Below are 12,500 nucleotides of genomic sequence, written 5' to 3'. Positions count from 1 at the left end.
GATAAATGCGCCGACAATGGGGATAATTTTGTCGCCGACAAAATAGACCATCACACCTTTTACGCCGCGCTTCAGTAGCTGCCTTCATGGACGATTATTAGTCCCAAAGTTTACTGGCTCCATCGTGCGGGTTCACCTGCGCTCTTTACGAGGAAGTACCTTGCGATCATTGTCTTCAGTACCGTGTAGGTTTATCGGCTAGGAGAGGAAGATAAAACAGAAAGCAAAACAACGCTGCGAGGAAAATTCCTTTTCCAGCTCGAGAGCGAGGACATTGACTGTTTATCTCGGTAGCAACAGTATCGGTAACGCCCTTAGGGGGGAAAGTTAGAGCTATCTCGGACACTTTGGATGAATTATTTACTCCTAAACCTAAATGTAATGAAGATATAAGTGTCTTCTCCGTCTCGCTACTTTACTCCTCCAGTTCGCTTTAACACAAAGGGGGAGCGTCTTCATAATGAAGACATAAAACGGACTTCCACCATCATCCCCAGGGTAGATAAACGCTGGAGTCTTTTCTTCTCCCAAAAAGGAATCTTCGAAAATGCACATTTTTAACGAACTGTGAAGAATGTTGAATTACTTTAATTTATCTTAAGTGAGCAAAAAGGCAAAGCGGCTGGCTGGACTTTCCCCCCAAAACACAATGCTGCCCGGAGTTACGTTGCTTGTCGGCGCGGGCATTAGCAAGATTTGTCACAATTGCCATCAACAGGCGCGCTCCCCGGGATAACGACGGAAAAGCACAAAAAACCAACATCCCTTATCCCGAGCGCCAGACTACTTGAAGATGGCCACTGTGGACGGTCGTTTGGAGCGAGATAAAGTTTTGTGCAAAAGACACCGGCACATCTCGGGCAGGCATCGGCATCAGCAGTGAAACCATCAAGAACATTCTCAATGCTGCTCTCTCCCGGGAGGGGTGGCGCAGTAAAGTGTAATTGTGCGGCACTCACTTTCACCATTCAGTCACAGTGGGGTGACTTCGAAGCAACCATTTACGTTGGCGAGCAGCGTTATCAGTAGGAAGCGCGAAAGCCATCCAGCTGCCCCCGGCTGAATGTGGTGTTTTTGCTCTTGGCCAGCGAATCTCGTTGGGCTCATCCTTCTTGAAGAGAGGAAGCACAAGATGTAGCACTATAAGGTATACAGATGAAGCCGATGATGAGGTGTTAACGAAAGGAGTCTGTTGACGATTGCCTGGTATCATAATCCGGTATGAAGTTATCTCAATGATACTCGACACGCGGTACAGTTTTGAACCGTGTGGTCCACTTCTACTGCTGCCCAAGTCGGAAGTGACGCCAAGAGAAGGAGTCATCGTAGCAAAAAACGAATGAAAAGAACCAACGGCGATGTTTACTTGCACATTCCCTTATCTACACTTGAGCTCGTGAACCCGAATGGCGGTGCTACTGTTGCTGTTGTTGTTGTAAAACCATGTGTTTGGACAGCATAGCATGATAAGCACAAACTATGTGCTGGATTCGCAGTGCCGCGAATCCATGAGTCCTCGCAGAAGACGCTTCGAAAACCCTTTACTCTGCACGATGGTGCTTCCAACAGGCCAGCGTAGTTCCGCCGGGAGCATAACAATTCGATCAGCTCGTTTGCTCCCCAATTGACTTGCCTCTCACCTCGCCGCCAAGATTCTAGGGCAGAAGTTGGCGCAAATTCTTTCAGCAGCTTCACCGATGGTCGCCCAGATCACCCAGATGTTCTGCTTCGAAATGTACTCGCCACGCACACCTGCTCGATTAGAGTCCCGCCGATGGCGCCGAACGGAGGAAGGCTTACTGGAATGAGAGCAGCACGCCACGAGGGAGACTCGAAGACGAAAATGGTCACGGTGCTGCTGATGCCGGTGGCGGTGCCACTATCAGCCTTCAGCTTGCCAGCCGGCTGCCGCGTCCGCTCTCTCATTTGCATAAATTTACACATTTTAAAGCCACCATCGTCCAGCGACTGCAGAACACAAACAGTCGCAAAGCGAGTCCAAGCAGCGATCGGGGTGCTGCTGGTGCGTGATGCTGTGCTTGTGTCCGTGCGGAGAACATGCTTGCCGGGGTGAACCGTGATGTTCTCGATTCTCGTTCGGGGTGACGCTGCACCAGATAGCGTCACTGTAGTCGCCACCAGCCACATCTTGTACGCACTTGAGCAGGTACCCTGAAAGCTGCGCTGTAGCTGCGGGCCTTTGCGGTAAATGATCCAACAGTTAGCGCGTGTTGCTAGCCGTCCTTCGGATTATTGGTTGCTGTTTATTCGATCGTCGTTTAAGACCTTGTTTTGTTCGCAACACGAGTACCTCTGCTGCGGAGACGTCTGGTTGGCAGCTAGACGGCAATCATTTCAGTCACAGTTTCGAGTAACTTGCTGGAATGTAGCAGAGCAACCGATTGATTAGAAGAACTGTCTGCACAGTTGAGATTGAATGCATGTTACATGCTCGTTTCTCTTCTTCAAACATTCAGTTCCAATAAAACGTTGAGTTATTAAAATAAATGCTCGTCCTACGTCCCTCGTGCTGATTGCCGCTGCCGAGCGAAGCGCTAGTTTGCATTTCTCGAATTGATTTGCATATCCTCGCCAGCGCCAGCAGCCAGCGCGTTTACTCAGCCAACTAGATTTTATCATCGCGAGGAGCGAGCGAGCTCCTATAAAGTTCCAGTGAGAACGCAAACACATGGAGCATAAAAAAAGGAAGAGAGATTCGATGCTCTAAAAGGATGTAGCACCGACAGCAGTGCACCGAGTGGCTGGTTTGAGCATTATGGCAACAATGTGCAAACATGCCGGAGGTGCTATCGGGCTGGCTGGCTGCTGGCTGGCTGGCTGGCTGGTTGATGGCTGACAGGCTGGTGTGATGAGAAATTATGAAATTGTTCATCATCAATTTAAAATTTTAATTAAAAGCCTTCTCCAGCTTTTAATTAGCCGTGTTGCCTCGGTGTTGCCGGTGTTGCTGTGCTTCTCACGAGGCTCTACCGGCTGTGCTGGGCTGTTCCGACAAGCCAGCAGCAGCAGCAGCAGCAGCTCATCGCCACCCCGCGCATAGACAGCGGCGGCAAAAGGCGGCGCTAAGGTGAATTGCATTCATTATCAGCAGCTCATTAAGGAGGGAGAACAGGTTGAGCTACCGTCGGGCAGAACTAGCAGAATATTTTATGCAACAAATTAACGGCAACTCTGCGAAGGTGTGGAACGAGTTCCTAGTTTTTGGAATGTTTTCTATGCTTGAGAATGATTTGAATGAACTTTGCTTCCTTCAATCAGGACTTCTACTTCAAATCAAATCCATCTTGTCATCAATTTCATCCCAGGCAAGCAATCATGGAGCGCACATCCGTTTCCAGTGCCCTCCGGAGGGACCAGGATTTCCACTTGATTGTAACAGGGACCTTCTCGTCCCTTTTCTCCCGTAACACTCCACTGCAGACTGTTTTAAATTTTAATGGACATGTTACACACGCCCGGGATACAACTCTCACCGGACGGAATCTGCGCCCATTCCGCCCAGACACATTATCATCGCCCATCGCCCGGACCCAGTTCAACAATTAAAAATCCCAATACCAACTGGCTGGCCGGGTCGGTCGCTCGGTCCCTCGGTCGGTATCACCCTCGTGCACTCGTAGTGGCAAATACTGTCTCGCTTGGCCGCCCGGTTTTCCACCACCAGAATACCCCCGTCCGTACGGCGAAGGATTGCACATAAATTGAATTGTAATTAAATATCCGTGCTATACACCATCCGTGCCCTACGCTAAGTAACGCGATGCTGAAGGAAGCGCCTGTCGTCGGTGTGCCCAGGACGGAGTGTCCCTCTTGGTTGCGCTGGTGGACCATGGACCAAATCGATTACCTTCGGGGGTTTCGTCCGTCCATCCGGTATCGCTCCGTCCGATGGCAGATCAAACTGCAACGAGCAACGAGAACAGGAAGACGAGAGTCTAGGGAACTCTCGTATCGTTCCCTGGCATGTTCGCTGTGGGTCGTGTTAATTTTACGACCGAACGATAAGGTATCTGGCCATGTTTCTAGCAAGGAATCTCTGGGAGATCCCGGTCCGACAACAAGAACGCAACAAGATAAATTATGCATTATCGTGCAGCCTCTCAACGCTGAGTGATGATGATGCTGGGATCTAGAAGATTATAAAAAAGGGGTTTCCCCTTCCTCCATCGCTGTTGGGCATTATTATTGGAACATCATTTCAATTGACATAATTTTTGTTGCCTTGTTGTTTGTTTTATGGCGATGGTTCATTAGTTTCATGATTCTCGTGTTTCTCTAACGAAACGAAAAAAAAAAACCTTTCCAAAAAGATTGCAAATGTCACGTTCTTTCTGTGACGACCTTGTACCAGGTCACACCAGCAGCAGATGGTCCATCACCGAGCGAGCACCACACCGGCTGCATCACATTTGCACTTGTAAAGCTGTCGATGCATCAATGGGGGGATTACCATTAACATGCGTGCGTGCATATGTTTACGCCGCCACGCGGCCACGGGTAATCCGAAGATTTAATGAAATGCATCCCGTGCCCGTGCTCCATTCTCGCGTTGCGTTCTTTTGCACAACCAACACGACAAACACGGTGGCCTGGCCCCGTCGTCTGACCGGTTCGCGCACCGTCGCATGCTCGTTAGGAATGAGGTGGAATTCCAGCGTTTTTTTTTTGGATTGCGCTTCTTCCACGAGGAACGAACGAACGAACGAAGCCATTTTTTGCGTCCTTCGGGATCACCTTAGGGGGAGGTGATGTTCATGGGGAGGACAACGAATTCTGTACCATTGAACTGCCCTCGCAGGGAGGTGCTCGATCTGCATCAGGGGCGTATTTTCAACTTTGACTCTCGCTCGCTGCTGACGGCCAACGGTCGTGGGGAGTTCGCGCGTTGCAAGGAGTTGAACTGATTCCCTCGTCGAAGGAGTTTTTTTTTTGTCACAACAGCATGATCGTCTGATTGAGAAGAAGATAAGAGAGCGATTGTTTCCGCTTGTGATGACGCTGAATTGCAAATTGAATAATATGTTTCTGTTCTGATGATCGAAGATCGTTTTCTTTCATTCATAATATATTCATTCGATGATTCTATTTAAGGATTTGTGTAGGCCGCTCTCATTTGATTTTGATAGCGCAATTGCATAACAACTCACATGATTCAACGAAAGAGAGAACGTGCTGCCAAAATTGGTGTCTTTATTTGATGGCAATCCAACCATTGCTCCTCCTCAAACGGTTGCCAAATCTTACAATTTTGCCACAGATACAGGCGACTGAAGGTTGAGTGCCATTTTCCTACAGTCACTGCCAAGTGGATTTTCCAATCATTCAAATAAATAAGCGTCCCACTCGTCGGTTTTCATCCACCAAAAGATGCACCTGACAGAAAGGTTTACGTGTCACGGCCTGGGTGGGAGCGATGGTCCTAATCTCGATCCTGCCGTCTCTCAATCACACGATTGATGAAAACAAACATCCCGTCGCTTGATTGCGAAACTAGAATCTCCATTTCCTGCTCGATTCCCGGCTCGGTCCGCCGTGTCTTTGCAGCTGAACCACCACATCAAAGCTAGTCCACCGTCGGTTTAGGCCGCAGCATCGACATCAGAAAATGCTGTATTTACCTAAACCATCCGCTCATTGCAGTGTGTGGCCAAACCGCTTCGAGAGGCTCGATATTTCTCGCAGCTAAACCACAGCACAAGCCATTTTACATCATCGTCAGCATCAGCATCATTCGTGACGGTGGTGCTGCTACCGTTCCCGATGAATCGTCCAAGCGACTGGGGCCAAAAAAGCCAAGATGTCGTGTCGCTGATTCGAGACAGAAATTGCAAAACTCACCTGGCACCGGAGCGCTGTACCAACAGTAGTGCCCCTCAGTGCCAGCTGTCATTGAAGCCATTTCTCAATCAGACGCCACACCGGTAGCAGCACCGCCGCAGTTGCGGTAGAGGGTTTGTGAATGAAACTGTTTGAATCGTGGCCAAAAAAAACGATCTCGCTCGCTCTCTTGGCATCCACAGCTGCTAAGCCGCTGCTTTTCCCGGTGGAAAATTCCCATTCATAACTGCTTCGCATCCCTTTTGGGATTGGCCTTGAGCTGAGTAGAAGAGTTTCTTCAATCGGCTTACGAAATGAAATGATCTTCTGGAGATGCTAGAAGGCAGCTTAAAGCGGGGGGGACTTAATTTATTTGAGGAATTTCTGTTTGACTAAAGGCGAAACGCCCGCTTGGAAATTATTTTTAACCTTCCCTGCTCCCCTTCCTTCCTGTTAGTCAGCATCCGCCCGGTTGAAATGAAAACCGGAAAACGTCGCATTACCATTACAGAGAGAGAGGAGTACCGGGCTATAAATCGTCCACGTTGTTCCACGTTGGTCAGGCTGCTGCTTGTTAATGTGACACATTCGTACCAGCCAAGCGATGACGTATGAAAAGCGAAATCCATCTCAGTCGAACAGCAGTCCGAGATGGAAGGTGGATTGATTTATGGTAGCTCTTTCGATTCAGGCACGTAAACTGTAGCAAACGGACGCTGTCGGTCGAACCGAATCAGCTGAGATCAGCATATGGTGGTGCCCTACTCGCACACACGTCATCAGTGAAGGTCATAGGCCGAGGCGGAGGCCAGAGCACACGCGATCATCTCGGTAATGTATGCAGCGAACCCGAGCAACCAGGAGACCCATTTGTCGGGTGACCTAGTGTGAAGGCTATCAGCACGACACAGATGACGGTAATTGAATGGCGATGATCCGAGAAGAGACCGGTGATGATGATGATGATGAGGTGGATGATGTATGACTTACTTCCACTTTGGTTGACACGATTGATCGCTAGACCTAAACGTCTACCGGGAACGAGAAGTCGACGTTGCAGAGAAGTCCATCCCCGGCTGCCCATTTGGTGGAATTCGTCCTAGACGCAAGGTCTGCTCTCACCGAGCGCCTAGCATCATAAATTGTCTCGCCACGTCTACCCGCTGATGAGAGGTCTCATTTGGCAATTGATAAATGGACGACAATTACTAGAATAAGCATCTGGAATAGAGCGCGCGCGCTGCGATGAAAGAGAGGCCAAGAAGGATCGGTCTCTGGTTAAAATATTGTTTTACTGTCCAGGACATACGCATAAAAAGGGGATGAGGATTTGTTAAGGCATTGCTCCCTCCAAATTCCGTTAAAGCTCTTGACCACAAGCGCGGCCCAAAAATAGCTCTCGAAGGCTCTCCACGATACTCCCTCCATCACACATCAGTAGAAGATGAAAGAGGCCGGCTTCTGTCATCTCGCGGTCAGTCGCTGCTACATCGCCTAATGGTCAACCGCTATCCAACACTTCCGCCCCAGCTGGAGGCCCCCTTTACCGGCCCATTGGTCCAGCCTCCAGATGTTTGAGAACCGATTTTTGGCCGATCACGTTGTGCGGTTCGTTGATCTCCTTGTCAATCAACGTTCTCTTGGCCCCTAAACGGCAACGGTAGAAAGGTTAAGTAAAGTGTTAAGTGAAAATACTCTGCAATAATTAAAACCAAGCGAGCTACGAAACTTTAAAGAGAAGGCAAAGAAGAAGGCCAACGCTGGGACATATTAAGGAGCAGGGGATGTGAAGCTGTGGATTCGTTATCGTAATCGACGGTCTGTGAAGGAATGCGAATTGGAGTTCTGCCAACAAAAGCGAGAACATCGCAAGACGCGTTTTATGCTCCGCTTAATCGGAACGACTTGGCGGCCATCCAATCGAAACGAAGTCATCTACCCAACGGTCATTTGTCAAATTCGTTGGTCCATTAAAATGATTGTTGATATTGAGTGTGAAGAAGCGAACCATTCATTTACCGATCTTCGATTCGTTCTTTCGTACGTTAATCAAGATCAGTCAGCTGTCCGCCATTGTCGATGGGCGATTGGCAAAGAATCTATTACAATGATCGTAACATAAAGTGCGCCATTAAAGTGCGCATGCGCCATCCAGTGCCATTAACTCGCATTAAGCCATCGCATCGATCAGCATTAACATTGTGCGCGCCGCGCAGCATGCGATCTTCAACTGGAATCATAAATATAATCGAATACGCATGCCCACCCTCCCTGATGCTCACTACCAACAATGGCCACTGGCCGCAATGTGACCTTTCAACTCACAAAGGGAGCGAACGCGCTTCGGTTTGAAGGACACAGGAACTTGACGCACCCGATCTGACGTGTCTGCAATTGCGTTAATTACCGGACTGTGTGTCCCCATCTGGTTGATTCGAATCCGGAACTCCGCGGAACCGCGCGAGCGAACGTGAGGCGTAAGGTGACCGTTGCAGCCGGTGCCGGTTGTGCGTGGATGTGCCATAAATGTTAATATGAATTCACTCTCGCTCCTCAACTCAGGACTTGTCACGCCAACAATAGCCCCGGACCTCAGATGACGATTTGCAGTTAAAGGAATGTTATGACAAGTGAATACGCACTGGCACCGGTCAGGAAGGAAGGGTGGCAGACAGGCGAGAGCAGGGTGTAATATCATATCTTCTCCTTTTGCAGCATTTTAATCTCCGATCTTACTGCATCGCGCAGAAAGGCAATGGTTGGACGCTAGGCTTCTGCGGCTTCATTTTATTGCTTCATTTTCTTTGTCAGGATGCCCTCTTCCTGGGACCCCACGGGGGGAAAGGAGGTTTCTTAAAGCTTCTGCTTCCTGGAACACACCCCTTTCACGAGCACGCACTGACTCGCACGCGCGCTCGCAACCAGTGCTCGTGATGAATTAAATAAAAGCAATTCACAATCATCAACCACAGCCGGAGGGCTAGCATTTTACGTCTAGCCGGGGTTTTTTTTTATTAATTTACAAACCATTCCCCGAGAAGCTCACGCTTCTCGAAGATGGTCAATCAAATCTACCACCGATGATGATCGTCTGCGCACACTCTACCCCTGTCACGCGTTGCCCATTGATTTATGCTCACCATTCAGCACGTTCATCCGGACCTGGCATCGTGAGACGTTGTCTCGTCTCGGATCAGCCAGGAACCAGAGGGTAATTATTTATGCTTATGGTGCGTTTCCTTAAAATCCCTTTTGTCTCGAGAAAGCTAGCGCCGCGGGGCTCTCGAGCCGGTTGAACAAACAAGTTAATCATAAACCAAAGGGGGAAACGAGCGAGCGACCGAGCGAGCGAGAAAATGGCAAAGAATGGTCCCGGATGAGAAAGGGATTTTTTGAGCCCATTGGCATGTGAATTCCCAGGCCAGGTCGTGTCAACAGCGGAACGTGACGAGGTTTATTGTATGTCGAGCAGATGAGAGTTGGGTGCGAAAGTTGATGCACCTCAGATCGGGCACTGCGATAAAGTTTTGGGCGTTGCTGCAAATGCACCAAAAATGCACAACACCACAGTGACCTTGTTTGATGGAAGATGCGATCTTTGGTGCTGTTAATTAGTGAAGAAAGTATGTACCACTCGCGGATAATTGCGCTGGCTTTGTGCTGAGATTAACGACCCGGGCTTGTCGGTCGGCGCGATGTGATCTATGTTGCGATGCATTAACTAATTCCAGTTTCATTCCTTCTTTTTTTCGCAGATTTACTTGTGGCAGTAAATTAACAGGTAAGAGACAATCCAACATCTAAGAAACATCCAACAACATTTCCTTGGACGACGATGAACTGAAAACTATGAAAAGCTAATCAAAAGAAGCTCCAATGTCGTGCCCGGAGGTTATTAGTAATGCATAACACTATCAACTGAAATGGCCAAACACGCTGGGACGATTGATGAATTAGTAAACATCCTCTGATGAGTTGGAACAGTGATGCGATGCCGGTTGTAGTGCAGATGTACAAATCAACATAAACTCTCGTCCCTGCGTCTACTGGTAATCATGTCGTCTATTTGTCAGTTCAATGTCACCCATCATCCCACTCCACTGCACGCTCTCTGGTGTGTGTCTGCGTGTAAATGCATCGCATAAACCACGTATAGACCGCGGGGGGAGGATGAGATACGAGCATAATGTTGTGACGATCATGTTGCTGGTTGTTTTCCAACATATCAAAAACTGGCGTGACCTCGCCCCGCCCCAAAACAACACCAAACGCTACGCATCCGGTCGGTCAAAAACAAGCCCCGCGAACACGGGATGTGTCAGTCACATGGTGTGTGGTGTTGGGCCTCCCTGTTGGAGGTGACGATAGACCAGACCAGAGCAACCGAACACGAAGAAAGCATGTCGAAAGCGCCGCCATGACCGCGGTGCGACACTAATGTGTGCTGTGCTGCGATCGCGAACATTATGCTTTCCCATTTATCATAATTCGTCCAATGTCCGTCGTGTTCCTGGTCAGCGGACTGTTTGGCGAGCCGCCGAATCACCAAATGGCCAACCAGGGCACCTGGGCATTGCCTGGGCTCTTGGAGTGTGTTTAGGCGTGTAAGGTACGGTAAGGACGGGAATTCTCACTCATTTGCTGCACGGACCACATTTTCGGTCGCGGTAATGTTGGATGTTTATTATTTTAACTCTTTGTCTCCCTGTCCGTCTCTGGTGAAACAACTTCAAAACTCAAGAGTTCAGACCGGCGAGGCGAGAAAATTCCTATTATTATATAATTCGTTCTCTCATGCCCGCGCGGAGGAGAGCGAAGAAGAAAGTTGAGGATCTCTTTTGGATCTTCTCCACCCCGAGAAGGGCCAGAATGGACCGTTCGATCAAACCATGCGGTCCACCGGATCGTTCGGTCATGCTTTTCGAGACAAATGAAGCCGGGGTCTGTCTCTCTGCCATTGCGCGTGCTGCGTGTCCAATACAGCTCATTCTACGAAGCAACAGCAGCAGCAGCAGCAGCAGCAGTAAAAATGACCGTCTAGAGTGATGGTAATCACTCTCATCGTGGAGATCATGGTCGGCAGACTAAAAAAAAAACAGCGCACTAACAACTGTCATTAGCGCGACTGGTACCGAGCATAATGGCGAACGATTATGATGCTCGCAAAGCGGCGACGACGGCGATGACGATCGTGATGCAGATTAAAGTCGAAAATTTTCATTATCTGCCCGATTTTCCATGGCATTTTCACAACGGCGCCCTGGCCACGTTCGTGCCAAGTGGTGGTCATCGGTGTCTGCCACAAAATTTCATTTTACGAACCCAGGCGGACCGCATCGGTTTGGGCAGTTAAAGTTAATGATCCCATTTATGCTGCGTGACCGATAAGATTAATCAAAAATTGGTCTCTCTGTCCAGTAACTTCTCCTTCTTTGCAACTGCATCACACACAAAACATGTGAGAGATTTTTGGGCAAAAGAAAGACCACGGAAAAAGGATGAATCCCGGGAATGTAACCTTCGGTGTATGTGAGTCAAGGTTTCGACCACAAGCCTGCAATAGCAGCACGTGATGATGCTCCACTGTCCATTCTGTCCCTCTCCCCGTTATTGACGAATCAAATCACGTATCACGATTCCAAACTGAGGTTCGAAGTCACACGATCCAGCAGCAGAAGGGTTACATTCCGGACACACCGGGCCCTTCCTCACCGCTTGCCGGCGGTTTATTTAATTCCAGCATTTCGAGCAAATGTCTTTCTTGCCACAGAAAGCCACAACAACAGCAAACACCACTTGCTGCTGTGGTGCTGCTGCACTTCGGTGATAACGAGGAACTGACTCACCACAACCAGCTTGGCGGTGGCGTTTCATTTCGTGTTGGATTTCGTTTTGTACGAAGCATCACGTACGGAAGCAACATTCTCGAAATCAGTGTCCGCTCGGTAAAGGTCACACGGCCGGTGCACACTCTGGTGTACCGTGTGGAAGCCCCGTCGAAGGCCTAACCACCCCGAAAACATTGACCGCAGACCACGTAGCACGTCATAGATGCAGAGACCACCTCCAAAGACAGTCCCCCACCAGAGAGTGTATGCGTGACCGCATATACTGACACTAGACGCTAGCCTTGCGCTTGAACGTGCGTTTTCAATGGCAAGTTCAAAGAGCGTCTAGCGAGGCATCAGTAGAAGCTTGAGCATCGTGGAGAGAAAGGGTAGCCCCAAAATGACACTAACCCCAAAATGGCTCATTGAGATCTCTGTTCTCAAAGAGGATATGGTATGTAAAGGTATGTAAAGACGATCGTCGCTAGTTGACCGACCGGACGAGTCGTTTAGTCTCCGCGCGTTCAACACATCTGCGGTTACGAATTGGACAAAGCATGAGGAGGTTGAAGGTGTACGCCGGTCGTTTTACATTGTCTGTGGTCTTGTTTGCGGTCGAGGAGAAGCATTCCAGAGCACTGACCGTTTTGAGTTTCAAATTTCCAACAAAACATAAACCCCTTCGTTGGCTGCTGAGAGCGCAACAGGCTTCCTGGGGGTTTTCTTCCTAGAGAGTGCAGGAAGTGACAATGTCTTCATGGCTTGCTTTGGGCCACAAGAGCCGTCGAACTCAGTAGACGATGCACAGTAGGAGTTGCATTATTTCTGATCAGA

General features: G+C 49.1%; 1 protein-coding gene across 2 annotated transcripts in view; it reads left to right on the top strand.

The window, feature by feature from the left end:
• Nucleotides 1-12,500, top strand: part of LOC126575748 (mucin-12-like) — a 63,745-nt gene that overhangs the window by 32,726 nt on the left and 18,519 nt on the right. For both annotated transcript variants that reach the window (XM_050236602.1, XM_050236603.1), the window contains one exon: nt 9,594-9,619. In XM_050236602.1, coding sequence (XP_050092559.1) covers nt 9,594-9,619 — 26 coding nt within the window. The remainder of the gene's footprint in view (nt 1-9,593; nt 9,620-12,500) is intronic.

The sequence above is a fragment of the Anopheles aquasalis genome, chromosome 3, assembly GCF_943734665.1.
Source record: "Anopheles aquasalis chromosome 3, idAnoAquaMG_Q_19, whole genome shotgun sequence".
In the NCBI taxonomy this organism is placed as follows: Eukaryota; Metazoa; Arthropoda; class Insecta; order Diptera; family Culicidae; genus Anopheles; species Anopheles aquasalis.
Note: the sequence above shows the minus strand (reverse complement) of the source record. Positions and strands in the feature narration are given on the sequence as shown.